This window comes from Pan paniscus, chromosome 9 (assembly GCF_029289425.2).
Source record: "Pan paniscus chromosome 9, NHGRI_mPanPan1-v2.0_pri, whole genome shotgun sequence".
NCBI classification, from domain to species: domain Eukaryota; kingdom Metazoa; phylum Chordata; class Mammalia; order Primates; family Hominidae; genus Pan; species Pan paniscus.
This window is the reverse complement of record NC_073258.2, coordinates 124,588,323-124,608,338: the sequence shown is the minus strand read 5'-3', so window position 1 is coordinate 124,608,338 and position 20,016 is coordinate 124,588,323. Positions and strand designations below refer to the sequence as shown.

The window sequence follows — 20,016 nt, the reverse complement described above, 5'->3', positions numbered from 1 at the left end:
TTGTTGCTATATCTCACTGTAACCAAGCTGGTAACTAGGGTGCAATAAAAAGTTTCTTTACTCTTCCCTCTGTTTTTCTCAAACAGGAGACTTTCATTGTAGCCACCACAGCTGGGAATATGCTGAGTCTCTCCTAAAGCTAGCATGTCTCAGAGCCCAAGGCCCATGGCATATTCCCTGAGTATCACTGCTGGTTATTCAAATACCAAGGTCTCTTTAGTTAGCAGGTGATGAATCCTGCCAGGACTGGGTCTTTTCCTTCAAGACACTGGCTCTCTTTTGGCCCAGGGTGAGTCTAGAAATGTCATCCAGGAACTAGGGCCAGGAATGGGGGTCTCACAACTCTGCCTGGTACCCTATCCTACTATGGCTGAGCTGATATCCAAGATGCAAGACAAAGTCTGCTTTACTCTTCACTCTCCGCCTCTTAAGCAGAAGGAAGGAGTCACTTTCATTGCTACAAGCTGCACTGCCTGGGGCTGGGGAAGGGATAGTGCAAGTCCTCCCTTACCCATGCCAGCTGATGTCTCCCTAGGTCACATGCCACCCCAGTTCACTGGCTCTAAGCCCATGCTAGCACTAGGAGTTGCTTAGGAATTACGGTCCTGTGCCCTAGACTGCCTTTCAAGTTTACCTAGGACTATAGAGCACTTTAGTCTGCAGTGGTGAGGCTTGGTAAGAAACTCATGTTCTGAGTGCTGGGATGGGTGATTCTTCTCTGGCTAGGGCTGGTCCAAATGGTCCCTCTGTGTGCAGGCACTGGCCGAGCCTAGCATGGCTTTATTCTCTGCTTTGACAGGGCAGCACTGAGTTCAATGCCGAGTCTCCCAGTCGCTGTACTCTCCCTCCCCAAAGTGCACAGATTCTACATGCTTCACAGCCACTGCAAGGGAATAGAGGAAAGATGGCAATGGTGATTCTAGATTGTCTCTCCTGGCTTCCTCAATGCCACTTTCCATGATATTAAGTTAACACCAGGTACTGCGATTGCTCACCTGCTTTTTGGTTCTTGTGAAGGTGCTTTTCTGTGTGCAGATGGTTGTTAAAAATTTGATGTTACAGCAGAGAGGGACAAAGAATGTAGGCTTCTATTCCACCCTCTTGCTCCACCTTCCACCTTCAAAATTTTAAATGGAATATATGCAAAGAGAACATACAAAAAACAAATACTCTTTAGTCCTGGCTAGGATGTTGTTCCTAAATCATTATGTAGTCTCTCAGCCTTGGAAAATGTATTGAAAAATGAATAAGCTGCATATAAAATTAGTAAAAGCCCCAAGGAAATTAGATTTCTTTATATATGTCATTGCTAGTCAAATGACAGTGGTAGTCTTGAGCACTGAGTTTAAAAAAAAAAAAAAAAAAAAAGGAGACCACACCACATCTGAATTTTTTGGAGTACCATAATGCAGAAGTTATGCCTGCCATGGATATGCATACAAGAGTAAATGCAGTAACCCCACCTATGTATCATCCCTCAGTCAAACCATTTCTTACCTACTCTCTCCTAATTTTCTTAACTGACCTTCTAAACAGGAGTCAGAAAAATCTTCTAAGTAGAAAAATATCTCAGGTCCTTGTTAACTAATCAGTAACATGAGAGGCATCCCATAATGGAGATATAAGACACACAAAAAATTAAGCACTTTATATAAACAACACAGCTTTTCTCCTTCTTGCAAAAGCTCTGTCTAGTGGTATCTGTCAGTAACTCCTATGTAAATTTCCATGTAAATTGTTTTTGTTTCTTTGGGGAAGAGAAAGTGAGTTAGAAGTGATTTTTACTTTATGAGAAAACTTTGCTGACTATGAATAGCTGAAATGCTTGCTTCTTTATAATAAGCATTGTTTAACATACCTTGAAAACTGTATAACTCTACTATTATATTTATGTTAATTTTGGCTACTTGGAAACTCAGACAGATATGAAGATCAAACATTGCAACTATTTCGGATTTTATGATACATCTGTGTTTTTATTTTGACTGGTCCTGACTCACTTTTATTGTTTATATTTTCCTTATTTTGAAATTTTTATTTTAACTTTATTAAAATATATCATCCTCAAGCATCACACTTTCAATTCAACAGCAAATCTTATTTATTCACAGTCAGAAATGTGTCTTGAATCTATTTTTTTTTTATTTCTACTGCTATTCCTGGAACTAAAATCACATTGTTTCTTACCAAAATAAGTTTAACAGCATCAAAAGTACCCTCTCTGCTTCCACTCTGGCCAATAGCACTATCTTTCCCTATCTAACCCTTCCCACAAACATACACACACATAAATATCTATCTATTTTCTAATCAATAACCAGAAGATATTTTTCAAATGTAAAACAGATTACATCGCTCTGCTTTTGAAACATTCCAATTGCTTCTCATTGTACTTAGGATAGAATTAAAACTCCCTAAGTGATCTAGAGTTTGCCTACTTATCCAACCTCCTTTGGTTCCTTTTCTCCCCCTCTCACTGACCGTCTGCCATACTGCCTTCTCTGTTTCTTGAATATGGCCAAGTTTGTTCCAGCCTTCGACTTTGTACTTGCCGCTGCCTTTCTGGTTTCTGCATAACTGTACCCTTTTCTTCATTTAGGTTTCATTTCAAATGTCCTTTCTTCAAAGAGCTCTATTGAGAGTAGAATTTGAACCACTGAAAATTACATAACTCATTTTTTCCAAAGGACTTATCTATGTCTATAATTATGTTTGTTCACTGAACTACCTCTGTATTATCTATCATGTTTTTAACCCCCTAAAAGTAAAGAGATACCTTGTCTATCATATTCACCATAATATTCCAACACTCAGAACAGTGCCTGGCACATGGTGTCCATGATAAGCATATGCTGAACAAATGAATTAGCTAATACATCACATTCCCCATACAGCATGCCATCTTGGTTCACTGTATAGGTTCATTCTTAAAAATCATAAGCTTTTTCATTATCTTTATCTCAAAACATGTGGAGGAAATTAAAGACACCTAGTTACAGCTTACAAAGAAAATACCAACTCAAAAGAAACAGAAAGTTACAAAATACTGCACATATACTGGTCATGCTGAAAAAAAACAAGACATTTTAATAAGGTTATAAACATCATCTCTTCATCTAGTCGTTGTTAAGTCTTATTTTTGGATCAACAGCTGCCAAATACTGAGACCATATTAGCTTAGTCCTTTGTTGAATCTTCTTCATTGCATTACACTGTAAGACAATACTGGCTTTCAAGAAGCCCTTTATAAGAAACAATCAAGAAAAATTCTCCCACAGTTATTACAAAATTGTTGTAATAATTTCCATCATGCTGCTCAATTTTTTTTGAAATTAGGTGTGGTTTTCTTCTGATATGACTATGCAGTACACCATGATGATGATTTCCTTTTGGGCTTGGATTCAGGAAACTAAAGATAAAAATTGTTGTTCAATCCCAGCAAAGGTATTAACTTTAAATTTAAAATATTTTTTACTTTTCACTTTCATATATGTTGTTTTACATGTTATTAATGTAATTATCTGTGCATATATTTACTAATCTAAATATATATAATTTCATCTGATTTCAAATTACTTTTTTTTTTTTTTTTGAGACAGACTTTCACTCTTGTCACCCAGGCTGGAGTGCAATGGTGCGATCTCGGCTCACTGCAACCTCCGCCACCCGAGTTCAAGCAATTCTTCTGCCTCAGCCTCCCAAGTAGGTGGGATTACAGGTGCCCACCACCATGCCCTGCTAATTTTTTTGTAATTTTAATAGTGATGGGGTTTCATCATCTTGGCCAGGCTGGTCTTGAACACCGGACCTCGTGATCCACCCAACTCGGCCTCCCAAAGTGCTGGGATTACAGGCGTAAGTCACCGTACCTGGCCCTCAAATTACTTTTAAATAGTCAAGGTATAAATATATACATATAATCATGATTATGAATACAGAAATAGATCTTAATAAAGAGCATATTTATCCTGGAGATAAAGATATTTTTCTTCTTAAAAGTTTCATCAGAGCATTTTTTACTTCATTGTTCCTCAGACTATATATCAAGGGATTCAACATGGGAATCAAAGTGGTATAAAATACTGAGGATACTTTCTCCTGGGTGAGTGAACTGCTAGAAGCAGGTTTGAGATACATGGACATCAGAGACCCATAAAACATAAGAACAGCTGTCAGGTGGGAGCTACAGGTGCTAAAGGCTTTGCACCTGCCCTTTTTAGAGTGGATGCGCAGGATGCTGGTGAGGATAAAAGCATATGAAATGATGATCGTTAGGTTTGTGGCCACCATGTTAAATCCACCAATGACAAAAATCAAAAGCTCATCAATATAAGTGCTGGAGCAGGAGAGTTTAATAAGAGGGACAATGTCACAGAAATAATGTTTAATGATGTTTGATCCACAGAAAGACAACCTGAGTATACAACCTCCATGGATCACAGCATCAGTGAAACCTACTGAGAAGACAGCAGCCACCAGCAGAGAACAGACCCTAGGGGACATGATGACCTTGTAGAGCAGTGGGCTGCAGATGGCCACGTAGCGATCGTAGGCCATGGCTGCCAGCATGTAGCATTCAGAAATAACACAAACACAGAAAAAAAACAGCTGAATCATGCATCCAGAATAGGAGATGGATCTATCTCTGCATAAAAACCCTGATAGCATTTTAGGGGTAATGACAGAAGAATAGCAGAAATCTAAAAAAGACAAACTACTCAGGAAATAGTACATGGGGGTATGAAGTTGACGATTCAGCCTAATAATTGAGATCATGCTGAGGTTTCCCACCACAGTAACTGTATAAATTCCTAAGAAGAGGCAGAAGAGGGGCAGCTGAAGCTCTGCTTGTTCAGTTAATCCTGAAAGAAGAAACTCAGTCACTGTGGAATGGTTTTTTATACCCATTCTTCTCCGAGAAATCTGTGGAGATGAGAGAGAAAAAGTCAAATTCTATCAGTGTTTGTTTCTATAGAAAACAAATATCAGTGTTTTCTATCTATGAAAACACTGACTTTGTGTTATGAAAACCAAAAAGTGAACACTCAGATGAAATGGAGTCGGTAAGCAACTACCTACCCATAGATTTTAGGAACCAGAAACACACTTTTCCATACCCTCCAGTGGAACAAATTCTCTTAGCAAACGACAGAACCTTTTACTCCAGAGTTAGAGACAAGACTAATGCTTAAAACCAGGGGATTTCTGTTGTGGAGAAATGCCAGCCACTGGAGTAAAAGAATTCAGCAAGACAGTTGTAGGTAAAGGAAGACAGACTAATTAGAGAAAGTAGGAAAATACGTTGCCAGGGAGACAACGAGCTAGTCAGCAGAAGCTGACTGCAAAGAAACAAAGGCTTGCTGAAAATTGTATAGGATGGTATTTATGCTGTTTGTTGAAGAGGGCTTTGTGCAGTACTGATAACACCAAGGTTGCAGGGAGCTAATTTGCAGGTGTCTGGTGATAGTTGGGTGCAGGAAGACTGTGAGTTATTTGTGCAGGAGGACTGTGTGTCCTGGGCCATGAAGAAAGGCAGACTTGTAGCTCATCTGCTTTCTCTTTTTGCTTTTCCCTGCTCCCACCAGCCTGACTCCCCTTCCCTAATTAGGACTCCACAGTTTCTTAAAGCAAATTAGTTAAGTAGGTGCATAAACAAGAGGCTGAGGACTATGAGAATACTTTTGCTAGTGACACATTTGCCAAAGGCTGACTCTTCCTCCAGGATTTCCTATAGAGAAGGTATCTACTGTTAAGGTGAATTATAATTTTCTACATCAAGGTTTCCAAGGGTGTTCAGCAAAAGAATAATTCCAGGGAGATGTTAAAAGGTGTCACATTAAATAAGTATCTGAGGATCGTATGATTTCAGACATCCTGAATTACATAGTTAAACTGGTTTTGTAACTGCAGGATGCCTCAGTCCTCCTGAAGGACTATATAAATACAATATTTATCAAACTTACTTGGTGATAGGCCAACTGCACACTTTTTAAAAACATTTTATAGCACAAGCATGGCTCAGAATGTATTTTAGAAAACTATATTTTCATTTGTGTGTTTGTTCTATTTTTAATCTAATCATACATTGATTTCCAGGTGGGAAGTTTATTCGTACACTTGAGTAAAAAGCTGGATGATAGTAGAATGGCAGACTTCCCAAAACTGTTTCTACCTTCTGGATCTCTGGCCATCCTCCAGGCTAAGGCTACATCTCTCGCCAAGGCCATGGAGTCCAATATAACACACTAGTGCTGCCACTACTGGCAATGCAAACAACCCAGATGTTTGTGTTGCCACTTGGAGGCTCCCACATAGCACACATCTTGGAATCGTCTATTCTGGGGTCAATCGTGGCCTTATCTCTGAAAAAGCTGACCCTTTGTTTAGTGTTGGGCCTCTCCCAGAGCTCACTCTAGACTCTCATATTTGCCCAAATGGCTCAATTGTCTAGGGTTGCATTTTCTCATTCTGCCCAGCTACCTGGCTATTTAATAAGCTGTTCATGTCTTCTTGTTTCCAATATATTACTGCTGTAATAGGACAAGCCAAACTTCCGTAGGCACCTTGAGTTCCCAGGATGCAGGTGACTCCTTATTTCCCAAATCCTTCTCACAGTTTAAAACAAATAAGCTGCATGAGCACTGAACAGCTATTCTCTTAGCAGGCTTCCCCATTCTTCAGAACCTGTGTCTTTTGTATCTGCTCCTCTCTCATCCTAAATGATGGAGATGGAGGATCACGTGCAAAAGTGAGTGTCCAATTGCTCTTTGCCTGTTACAGAAATACCCGGAGTCTTCCTTTCCCATTACTCCTTACCAGTTAGCATGCATGTGTGTAGTCTAGTCACAGAGGCTTATCGAAATAATGTTCAAAAAACCTATATGCTCAGTTTTTTGTCTTTGATATCATGGCTTTTTTAAAGCATGTTTTAAAATCTGTCCTGAGTGTTACAAACACACTGACCACTCTTATATTTAATTCTCCTGCATGCCCCCTAATTCCTACTGGGCTCCCTCTCCAAGAAAAATGTCTTATTCTGCTCATGTTCCTTGTTTTATTCTAGTGTCCTGCACTGTTCTTCCCTCTTCTCAAGCCTGTGAGGTTTCTTTTTCCTGTGTTTTCACTTTCTAAAACATTTCTGTGGTTTAGGTTCGTGCTACACAGTGTGGTCTATGAACCAGTAGTAGCAGTATCACTCAAGAGATTTTTTTAGCAATGCACAGTCTCAGGCCCTACCTCACACCCGCTGAGTAAGGATCTACATTTTAGTGGGATTCTCACATGATTTGTGAGTGCATTAACATTTGAGAGGCACTATTTTCGGTTATTTTCTCCTAGAGCTGAAGTCATCGATCTTCTTTCTTGTTTCCTTCTCTAAACTTTTCTCTCTGATTCATTTTGTGCCAGAAAGCATTACCTGATTATGTAAAGCCCATCTTTGAAGACTTCTTCTCAAGGAAAGCCTTCTCAGATGAAGAATAGAAACTGTACAATTTTACATTTCAGTATTTTGCCACCTATTTGAAAACTCAGAGATTCCATGGCAGTGTAATGTGCATGTCAAATAGATTATTGCAACAAATTGTATTCTGTTTTTGCATTTGTAGGAAGAAAAATTATACACATTCCATCTTAGTCCACACAAAAGTAAGCAGTGATAACCAGCATCTACTTTATTTAACCAACCGATAAACAGTAAACTTGACTAGCCTAGGGATACAAATTTATGAGGTTGTATTTCTGACCAAAATAATCTACTACATTGATTCAGACCTCATTCAGGACTCAGGTGGTTTTTAGCAATTTAAAATCATAAGAAAAGTGTTTTTAAACATTTCAATGCATCTCACAGTATTATTAAAACTATGACTATTGAAAGTATTTTGCAAAGGTAAATGCTAGATCAGCATTGCCCAATAGACATATAATGCAGACACATGGGCAATTTAAAACATCCTAGAAGTTCATTTTGTAAAAAGTCAGAATAAAAAGATAAAATACATTTTACTAGTATGTTTTGTTTAACTCAGTTCAGTCCTTGATATCCATAGGAGACTGGTTCCTGGACCCCTTCAGATACCAAAATTCCTGAATGCTCAAGTCCCTGATTTAAAATGGTGTCGTATTTTTATATAACCTAAGCACATCCTTTTGTATACTTTAAATCATCTCTAGATTACTTATAATACCTAATATAATGTAAATGCTATGTAAATATTTCTTTTAGTATATTGTTCAGGGAATAACAAGAAAAATGTCTGTACATATTTAGTACAGATATAACCACCCATTTAAAAAAATCTTCCATCTGCCGTTGGCTGAATCCACAGATGTGGAACCCACAGACACACAGGCCAACTGTACATGCAAAATGATGTACATGTACATCATTTCAACATATAATTCATATTTTAAAAATAATGAGATATTTTACGTTATTTTATTATACAAATCTTTGAAATCCATAGTGTATTTTATACCCGGTCAGATTTCAAATGCTCAGTAGCCACCTATGGCTAGTGGCTATATTACTGGACAACAGAAGTCTAGAATGTGATCTTTTTCCCTAAATCTTTCAAATCTGAATTGTCCCCTTTTAAAGAAAGAAACCATTAGTACAGAGGTAACAGAAAGACCATGAACCCTGAGTTATAAGATGCAGTATCATTTTCATTTCTAAGATTTACAGTGCAACCTTTGACTCATAAAGTCTCTCTGAACTTCACATTTTAATCTGTAAAAAATAATAAATACTTCAAAAGATTGTTATGCAAATCAAATGAGACAATAACTGTGAATGTATTTTACATATTATAAGGTTCACATAAATATATTTGTAAATATATTTTTAAAGCAGGTGATTTCACAGATTAATTCATATATTAGACACAAGATACTTAGGTAAGGTGACTGGACAATGCATAAATGAGTCTGAGATGGATGCCTATGGCCTCTTCCCTAAACTTCTGTGACTCAGTGGCCTCAAACATGCAGCTCGAGAACCCATGGGGACAATCGGGAATTGATTTCAGAACACATTTTAATATACTTATAATATGAACATCATAATTCTGAAGCTCACCTTTTTCCTCCTGAAGACTGTAGGTGAGTATCTCTTCTTTCTCCTAACCTCATCACTTCAGGAGTAGAGATGGATTGATTTTACCTTCTTCTTTAAGTGTCTGAGTGACAACAGCTAACAAGAAGCTATGACTTTTATTCTCAGTTCAGGTATTTTGTGTCAAGAAATATAAAGACCAGTAGTCCCAAGGGTTTCTTGTCTCCTGAGGTACAGCAGCCTATGTATTTGTAAGAACTATCCATGAACTGGCCTATCATTTTGGGAATCTAACATGGATTCGTCACACTAATGCCCCTTGCCATTCAGTCGGGGAAGATACATGGTCTAACACATGGCTTGCATTTTAAAATGTTGAACAAATGAGGCATCATAGACAGTGCTTGGTATAATAAGCAGTAGGTAGACTTTGAGGTCAGAGATGGAACAGATCATTACTGTCTAGAGCGATAAGGACGATCTTCATGGAAAGGTAGATTGTAAAATATGCCTTCAAAGGTGGGGAGGATCCATTTAAGCTGAGAGGATATGAAAGAATATTCAAGACGTAGATAAAGGCATAAGCAAAGGAACTGAGAAGTAGAAAACCTAAGGAATATGTGAAGAACACTGGGAATAGCTGAAGTGTTTCTTGGATGAAAGCAGTAGATTCAGTGTTTCTAGTGTCTGCTAATGATGGAAGAAGAGTCAGAGGAATGAGTCTGAGTCCAGCCCTCCAGTCTGTTCTAATGGCTTTCCAGGACATCTGGAAGAATGTGCCTGGTGATCCTTGGGTGAGCCTTTTGTGGCTCTGTTAAAATAACACATGCACTTAAAGCCTCCACATTTTCAGGGGCAAACAGCTATATTCAGATCTGGCTTTGGGGAAAACTGTGACACCACTTCAGATTATCTCATAATCAATAGTGTCTACCATGTCAAAGACACTAAATTTCTGGAGATGGAGCCAGGATAAATAAAGCATGGTCTTTCCCCCATCCATATTGGATGGTTATTAAAACATGTTTTAATGTCAATTTATTTCCTTGGGAAAAGTGCTTTGGTACCATTCCTATTCCCTTAACTATTCTCCCAGTGTACTGACCTCTGCTTTAACATTGTCCCCCCATACATGTATTTGTGCCTGTCTTCCCTGCTCTTTGGGAATTGTCCCCCCCCCCGTTGAGACAAGGGACAATTTCTCATTCATTAGGGCCTATCGCAATGACCGGCTTAGAGTAGAATTTACTTTTTTCAGCATCATCCTCATTCCTACCCAGCATCTAGTTCAATCAAAACACTTTGTTCTCTCCTGTCTAGAAGATCGTGATCTGAAATGCTGATTAAAATAGGCCAACTTACAGGAGAGGATTTTCACTTATTAGATAAATAACAAAATGAGATCAATTCTTAACCAGGGGAAATCAGTCATGAATGAGGAAGCTTATGGTATTAGAAGAGCAGATATGTAACACACAATATTCTTGCTTATTCTTAAAATCAAATATTATAAATAACCATCAATCCTACTTATACTTGTCCAAGCAAGCTTATTGCATAGAGGCCTACTGGAGTCAAATGCTTAAAACACAAAACTTCAGCTATAGTCTAGATACCCATTACCAGCCTGTGAATTATACATATTATGAATAATGTTTAGTGAAGTAAATCCCTGTTATGATCATGTGTGTGAGACAGAGTGTGTGTGTGTGTGTGTGTATTGCTGCCTCACTATGCAAATAGTCTATTTTGAAACTAAAAAATATTAGTGATTTGCTACACAAATATAATATGGAGCATATCTGATCGCAAAAAAACAAACAAAAAAAAAGCAAATGAAGAAATATAATCCAAAGGCAAAGAGAAATGTTCAGATTATATGTTAGTCTTCTTTGTTAATGTGGGTAAGTCAAAGTTAACTTAGCTATAGCAATCTCTTTACAGTTATGTTAGAGATTCCTTCCAATGTGTACAGGAAGTTTTTGGTCAGAAATGAGAAAAGTATAAAGTCAGATGGGCTAGTATAAAGCTGGGAATCTAAAGAGGTTGTTTTGTTGTTCTTCTTGTTGTTATTGCTATCTGGGCTTTTGTTTATTTTTAGTTTGTAACCCTTCAGCTAGGGCCTTCTGAGTACTCAGTAGGGGTGTCTAGGTTTGGGAAGAACCACAGGACCATTAGCCTCCTCCTACCACTCTCACTATCACCATGATAAGTCCTAGAAAACAACTTCCTGCCCACTGGGAAGAAACTCTGCTCCACCCTACCCAGCAGTGTGCAGCTGCCTCCACCAGGCAACCTTGGCCTTTGCTGCTGCTCCTCCAGGCACTGCTGTCTTAGTCCAAACAGAGCCAAGAGTAGGTAGAGCAAAGACACCTTGCTCACATTTAGTATTCTGCACTGTACATTGCTAGAGCTTTTATCCAAGAAATGCTAATGGTGCAGCAATATTTTCCAGAGTTGTATACTAAAATTAAATTTGTTTCTACTTCCCTCAAGTACCATGAAAATGCAAAGAAACATGGCCCAGTCAGCTCTCAGTGAAAGCCTCCATACTGTTCTCACCTTCCTAAGGGTGAATATGGCTTCTTTTACCAGGTCAAACTCAGCAAATCAAGTTCCTGCTTTCTCTCCTTTTGAATTTTTCAAGAAATCCTGGTTTTGATGAAAATGGAATCTTAAAGATGGCCTTCACTATATCACCTGATATGTCTACATATGTCTGACCTGCTCACCTGCCTACAGACCCACTTATGCAAACACACACACGTACACACACATACACACATATACACACACACACGGGAAGAAATGGCAAAAGAAACTGATATTTGTTGCGTACTGATCCAGGCATTTTGTAAACCTGATCCCATTAGTGGCAGTAACCACTCAATGAGTTAAACATTTAGCTCCATTGCACTGGTGAGACTACCAGAGCCCAGAGTGACCATTATATTTGCTCAAGGCAGCCCAGCTGATAAACGGCAGACCCAAGAAGCAAATCTAGGAGTCCCTCATGCAAGAGTTCATGCCTTGCTGCCCCAAGAGAAAAGCAAACAGGAAGTTGGCTGCTTATATTTGGAGATGGATAAAGAGGAGTTTTATTGTCCTTCTAGGTGACTTTGCACACACTGTGAAATGTGAAAAGGAAACACAGATTTGGGGCAAAGGCTCCATCCAATAACAAAGTTAGCACACCTTGCTAGGGAAATATCTCCAAATCTTTCTATCATTCTTGTCTCCAAAAATAATGCATAAAACTCAGATATATGAATGATTCTTGAAGAGAAGCCCCAGAAGCCAAAAGATCCCTAGATTTAGAATTCCTGAACTTGTGGATTATTTCCTCAAAGAACCTGACCACTGTACAAAGGGTCTAAAAAGATAAGGAACATCTCCAAAAATGAAGTACTACAACATGTCCCAACATCGTTAGGTGCCAGGCTAACTGTGCTATCGCTGGAAAAGATTTTTAAATGTTAGCGTGCTAAAAACAACCACCCAGAGCAGCTGGTAAAAAGGGGCTCCTCCCCCAGCCCCCAAAGCTCTGATTCAGCAAATCTGTGGTTGGGAACAGGAACCTTCCATTTCAATAAGCATTCCAGAGATTTACGTAGTCAAGAAATTCTGTAGTGTGGCAAAATGCCATCATCCACTTCTGCACACCAAGGAATCCTGTCCTAATGACACATGCCTATACCTTGGGAAGGTATCCTGATGAAGAAAAGAATAGGGAATCCAAGTGCCATGAAAAACGATCTGAGTGGAACGATGGACATATACCACAAACATGTTGCACAGATATTTTTCACTCATTAACACAAGCAGTAGCTTCACTAAGGCCCAACAAGTGGAAGAGAAACCTCCCACTCTTATATATGTTCCCCCAGGTTTCGCACTGTCCCCTTTGTGTCTTTCCCTTCAGAAGGATGTCAGGAACAGCTGTTTCAGCTACACAAAGCAGGAGATAGTACTGCCTTGGAAACATGTTTCTTGGCCATGAATCAGACTACCAAGGCCTCATATAGTGAGGACTGCCAGCATATGGCCTCTCAACTCCAAGCCAAAGAATATTTCTAGTGGAGTACAGGCAGGTAGACACGTGCTTTCACTTTAAAATACAGCCATGCATTGTTTAGTAATGCGGATACATTCTGAGAAATGGGTATTTAGGCACTTTTGTGGCTGTGTGAACATCATAGAATGTATTTACGCAAACCTAGATGGTATAACCTACTACACACCCAGGCTATATGGTATAGCCTATTGCTCCTGAACTACAAACCTGTACAGCATGTTACTGTACTGAATACTTCAGGCAATTATAACACAATGGCAAGTATTTATGTGCCTAAACATATCTGAACATAGAAAAGATAAATTATATAATTTATCCTTTATAATCTATTATAGTCTTATGGAACCACTGTCATAGATGCATTCCATCATTGATCAAAATGTCATTATGCCATGCCAATCGAATAAAAGATTTGCCCATGAAATTCCAGCCCTGAGAGACAGACGTTCAGAAGTTTATTATCAGACTTTCCTGATCTTGCAATTATTGTTTGGATCATAGATACCTAATCAGGCTGCTAAGTGACATTGGCTTATTTAGATTAGTAATCATTCCATTTTCCTTTATGGTCTCCAGAGCTTGTGTTGTTTCTAAAAAGTTTTAATTGCCCCAGTTGGGACTATGTTCAATTATTTGCAAATGAATCCTGTAATCATTAATGCTACAATATTATAGTTTCTACTTTTGAAGATCCCTACAGGTGGAACAACATTTGCACATGTGTATACAGTCCCGAGTGGATTCCAGTGTTTAAAAATCATCCCTGTACTTTTCCCAATTATCTATCATAAGGCTGACATAATTTGTGATTCATGTTGTACATTTCTCTTGTGGACCCTACTAATCTAATAACTAAATATCTGGATGGAGCAGATACACAGAGAGAGTCAGAGAGAGAGAGAAAATGAATGCACACACAGGCTTCTCATTTTCCAGACTTATTAAGATCCATTTGTGCTATTAACTAGTAGTATGTGGTCTTTTCACAAGTGATCTCACCTTTGTAAGCCAAGGTTTTCTTATCTTTTTCCTTTTTATTTTTAGTTGGCATGAAATAATTGTACATATTTATGGGGTACAGTGTGATATTTCAATATGTCTATACGATGTATAATGCTCAGAGTAATTAGTATATCTATTTCCTCAAACATTTATCATTCTTTGTGTTGTGAACATTCACAGTTCTCTTCTAGCTTTCTGAAAATATACACTAAATTATATGTAACCATATTCACCCTATCATGCTGCAGAACACTAGAATCATGCCTCCTATCCAGCTATAATTTTGTATCCATGGAGCAACCTCTCTCCATCCTCCCCTTCCCCTTACTCTTCCCAGCCTTAATACCCATAATTCTACTCTACTTTTATGAGCTCAAAATAATTTTTTAGTTCTAACATATGAGTGAAAACATGTGGTATTTATCTTTCTGTGCCTGACTTACTTTGCCTAACATAACATTCTCCAGACACGTCCAAGTTATTGTGGATGATAGGATTTTATTCTTTTTATGGCTGAATAGTATTCTGTGTGTGTGTGTGTGTGTGTGTACTGTGTGTGTGCACACACACATATATATATATACACATATGTATCACATTTTCTTATTTATCCACCTGTTGATGGACACATAGATTGATTCTATATCTTGATTGTGAATACTGCTACAATAAACATTGAAGTTTAGATACCTCTTTGGCATACTTATCTCTTTTCCTTTGGATATATACCCAGTAGTGGGTACTGGGATATATCCTTTGGATATATACCCGGTATATATATCCTTTGGATATATACCCGGTATATATATCCTTTGGATATATACCCGGTATATATATCCTTTGGATATATACCCGGTATATATATCCTTTGGATATATACCCGGTATATATATCCTTTGGATATATACCCGGTATATATATCCTTTGGATATATACCCGGTATATATATCCTTTGGATATATACCGGGTATATATATCCTTTGGATATATACCCGGTAGTGGGATTTTGGATCACATGGTAGTTCTGTTTGTAGTTTTTCAAGGAACCTCCACACTGTTGTCCACAATGGCTGTACTAATTCACATTTCTACCAACTGTGTATAAGAGTTCCTTTTTCTCTGCTTCCTCACCAGCATTTTTTATTTGTTGTCTTTGTTGTAAAAGCCATTCTAACTGGGATGAGGTGATATTTCATTGTGGTTTTAATTTGTATTACCCAGATTATTCTCATAAATCTTGAGCATTTTTTATATGTTTGTTGGCCATTAATATGTCTTCTTTTGAGAAATGTCTATTCAGTTCCATTGCCCACTTTTAACGAGGTTATTTAACTTTTTGCTGTTAAGTCTCTTGTCAGATGAATAGTTTGCAAATATTTTTCCCACTTTACAGGTTATCGCTTCACTCTGCTTACTGTTTCTATTGCCGTGCAGAAGCTTTTCAGTTTAATATAGCCCCATTTATCTATTTTTGTTTTTGTTTCCTGTGCTTTTGAAGTCTTTCCCATAAAACCTTCGCCCAGACCAATGTCCTAAAGCATTTTTCCTATGTTTTCTTCTAGTAGTTTTGTAGTTTGAGGTCTAACATGGAAGTCTTTAATCCATCTTGAGTTTATTTGTATATATGGTAAGAATATATCTCATTTCATTCTTCTGCATATGAATATTCAGTTTCCTCAGCATTGTTTATTGAAGAAAGTGTCCTTTTTCCAGTGTATGTCTTTGGTGCCTTTGTTAAAAATCAGTTAGCTATACATACGTGGATTAGTTTCTGAGTTCTCTATTCTATTCCATTGATTTTGTGCCTGTTTTCACCAAGGTTTCAATATTGATAAGCTAGATATATAATACTACCAACAGATCTTCTATATGAATGTTAAAAGTTCTTTTAAAGATCAAGTAAGAAATAGATACAGAAGTATTTTCTAAAACATAAAGGGCTTCAGATCTGTTTGCTGCTATTAATAGTGCTTGTTGGATGGCTTCTGAAGGAGGGAGTGGTGAGGGAATCAGATATGTGAACCACCTACTTCCTCTAACTCCATCCCATTTTTCAAGGTGGGTGTCAGTACAATCTGTGAAAAACACCTAAATACTCCTGGAGAATGTTATGACACACATTTTTCTTTTTTTTAGGAAACAAGGTCTCACTAGGTTGCCCATACCGGAGTGTAGTGGCTATTCACAGGTGTGATTATAGCACACCAAAGCCTAAACCTCCTGGGCTCAAGTCATCTTCTCGTCTCACCCTCTCACCTCCTTCTCCCAAGCTACTAAGACTACAGGTGCACACAACTGCACCCAGCTTTGTTATCACACACTTTTTGTATATTGACACAATAGACTGTGTATGCATTTATTAAAATTGTAATTTTAAAGTCTGTTTCTAACTGTTCACACTACTAGTTATAAGAATGTTTTGATTGCAACCATGTAGAACATGTGTACGTGTAAACAGAATCTGGAAAATAGTACGCCAAAGGAAATTAGTTGCTGTGGTAGAATAGTATAATTTATGGATTTTTTCTAAATATTTTTGCATATTGCTGTTGTCTATTCTTCCTTTTTTCTTTTGTTTTCAATAATAATTCTAAGTCCTTTCAATTTCTCACTATGTTGACCTTTCCTCGCCTTTTTCAATAAAGATATTTTCTTATCTTTGTCCGTTGCTAACTCATCATAAATTTTTAAAAAATGCCTTCTTAGGAACTCTGTCTTCAGCTCCTTCACTTAGAGAGGTAGAAGGGAATCAAACTTCACTGTTATGCAGGCTGTGGTTACAGATGATTATACCACCTTTGAGTTCTCATCTACATTTCATCTGGAGGGATAGCCTGGGAAAGAAAGCCCAGAGTATCTCAACCCTCAAGAAAACGAAATAACGGTAGGAAATCACACTAAATATGTGGAGATATGGGAAAGATGACAAAATAGCTGGAAGAAGGCATTTATATTAATAACTGAGGAGTGGAGACATCAAATTAGAACATAAATTGCCCTAGTGACTATTTAAATACTAGATCCTATTTCTCAGAGTAAGGTGAAGAATGTAAACAGTGAAGCCCTCCTTCCCATTTTTCTAACACCACAGGTCAGATGTTTGAGACACTGCTTCAATTAACTCATAAGTATACCCATCTATTGCATTTAGGGGGCTGAGAAAGATGAATAGTAGGATATCTAGTCAGTGTTAGAGCAGTGAAAATTTATCTGCTCAGTAAATCTTGTGTAATGCATAATAGGTGCTGTTTCAGGCACTAGGGATACAACTATAGGGAAAAAATGCCTTCGAAGAGTTTACAATATAGGAAAAATATACTTACAAGCAAAACATTATAAAATTATGTGAAAAATAATTTTAGAAAATATGCACAGTATGAAGCAGAAGAACAGAAAGAAGACATTCAGTGGTAAGTAATATATTTACTGAAGTCCTGTCTCTATTCAAAAATGTGACCTGAATAAGCATGGTGAAATAAATGATTAGATTTCTTTCTCCAATATTAAAAAACATAGACATCACCCAGTATTAGCAGAAAAGAGGGTACTAGCCTAGTCTTTGGCCTGATTTCAGCCATGCAAACCCTAAACCCTGAATTAAGACACAGACTGTATTATTCTCCTTTCCATAGAGATGTAATGTCCCATATGACTTCAAATAATGACAGCATACAAAGTTACAGCTAGAGAGAGTCAGAAAAATCAAATAAAACCATGTTATTTTAAGTTAAAGCTCAAAGAATACAGTTACTTTTCCATTGACAAAAATCTCTAGTTAGTGGCAGAATGGAAACTAGAATGCAGGCCCTTTTAAAACTACTTTATAGCAGCCTTTACATTGATCCACACATACTTTTAAAAAGGTTTCTCTTCAATGTTTCTCTAAACATTTACCTACCGCAAAGAATTAATTCTACACTGATACAATGAGATACCAAGCATATTTCTTAAAAAGAATTTTATCTGAGTTCAATTTTATCTGAAAAGAACAAACATAAGATAGGTATGGAAATATTTTACATTCATCAAAACTGTTTACAGATGTATCTTAGGGGAAACTATATTTCCAAAGCTCTTAAAATTGCTATGAAACATAAATCAAGTCTTTCTCTTTTTTTGTTGTTTTTTTATTGAGACAGAGCCTCACTCTGTCACCAGGCTGGAGTGCAGTGGTGCGATCTCGGCTCACTGCAACCTCCACCTCCCAGATTCAAGCTATTCTCTTGTCTCAGCCTCCCGAGTAGCTGGAACTACAGGCATGCACCACCACGCCCAGCTAATTTTTGTGTTTTTAGTAGAGACAGGGTTTCACCATGTTGGCCAAGATGGTCTCGATCTCTTGACTTCATGATCTGTCCACCTCGGCCTCCCAAAGTGCTGGGATTACAGGCGTGAGCCACCGTACCTGGCCATGTCTTTTTTCATAATTCTTCATCTTGAGTCCATTTCCCACTAACCTGCTCAGCATTTCTGCACTATCTTCCATTTGTTTATGATATATAAGCATGAGCATTTTTATATCTTTATTGAACATTTGGATATTCTTTTTGTGACATGTCTTGTTCATGTGTTTTATCCAGTTTTCTCTTGAGCAGCCTTTCTCATATTTATTTAAAGCAATTCTCCATGTATCCTGGATACTAGTTTCTTGTCAAATATGTGTATTTCACACATCCACTCCTTATCCAGCCATCTGCTCTCTCTAAGGCAGAAACACAACTAACAGCTCTCTAAAGAGACAAAAGTGTGAATAATTCTTTTGGAGGTCATGAAAGAATCTCCTTATTAATCAGTCTACTGCTGTGAGAGCTGAACTCCACTGAGATCTTGTCAGAAGGAAACAAAAAAGGACATCAAATGAGGCTAAAACAAAGCTACATTGATTGCTACACTGGCAAGAGAAAACTGTATCACTCAGTTTTGAGTTCTTAGATCACTCTGAGCAGAAAATGAAAGGACTAAATATGGGCAATAGGAAGAAGTACATCATATAAGGCAGAACGCTGAATCCAAGACTGTGATTGCTGGATGAAGTGGATTATAAGTTCTTTTTGTAAATGTTTGCCTTCAGTTTTCTCTTCACCAATCCTGGGAAGCCTAGAGTTAGGTCTGGAGTGTATTATACAGATTCCAGTGGAATCTATATAACAGTGGATGTAGGGTCATTGACTGGTTACATTTATATATTACTGAATAAATTTGGCAATACGTATTTTGCTAAGTACGTATTTTGCTAAAAGTATGTATTTTGCTAAGTCAAAGTAGATGATCAAAATATCTATATTTTGCATGATTTCAATTTATATCACATTCTACAATGTTTTTGTTACATTTTTTGAGCTTATTGTAACTCAGTACACCAATGGTACAGCACTTTGCCTCTTGATGCTAACGTTGCCCCCTCAACAACCAATCGTCTTTGTAAAACACAGATGACAGCAGCTAGGGTTCCCCATCAGCAAGTAAGGAGCCGTTTCTGAACAGGCAATACTAAGAGGATGTCTGAGATCTGACAGGTCAGAGTACTGGCTACTGGAGAAACAAGAGGAAGTTGCTTGTAAAGTTCAAAGGACCAAAGTTCCAAGAAGGTGCTTTACTAGAGAAAAGGTAGGGACCTAGGAAGTTTAATGAGTCACGTGGAGTCTGGAATGTGATAGAAAAAAACAAAGTATCTGAATCGTGTTTCAATAGGACAAGGGTCCTATTGATCTGAGAATTTGAAAAGCCACACAAATTCCTCTTCCACCTCCTTCATTGGCTTGCCTCCATTGTTGCAAAAAAAAAAAATCCATAAAAAGTCAAAATATAGCATGCATAAAAAGATACTATAATTTTCAAAACAGAAGATGAAAATTAAAAATTCTGAGCAAATGATAGAACA

The 20,016-nt window shown here is 37.7% G+C and overlaps 1 protein-coding gene across 1 annotated transcript; it reads right to left on the bottom strand.

The window, feature by feature from the left end:
• Nucleotides 1–1,771: 1,771 nt before the first annotated feature.
• LOC100972169 (olfactory receptor 8D4) lies at nt 1,772–9,173 on the bottom strand. Its single transcript, XM_003819960.5, has 2 exons — nt 9,083–9,173; nt 1,772–4,923 (listed from the first exon to the last, which is right to left on the bottom strand). Exon 2 carries the CDS (start codon nt 4,906–4,908, stop codon nt 3,964–3,966), a length of 945 nt encoding a protein of 314 aa, XP_003820008.1. The 5' UTR covers nt 4,909–4,923; nt 9,083–9,173; the 3' UTR covers nt 1,772–3,963.
• Nucleotides 9,174–20,016: the final 10,843 nt, after the last annotated feature.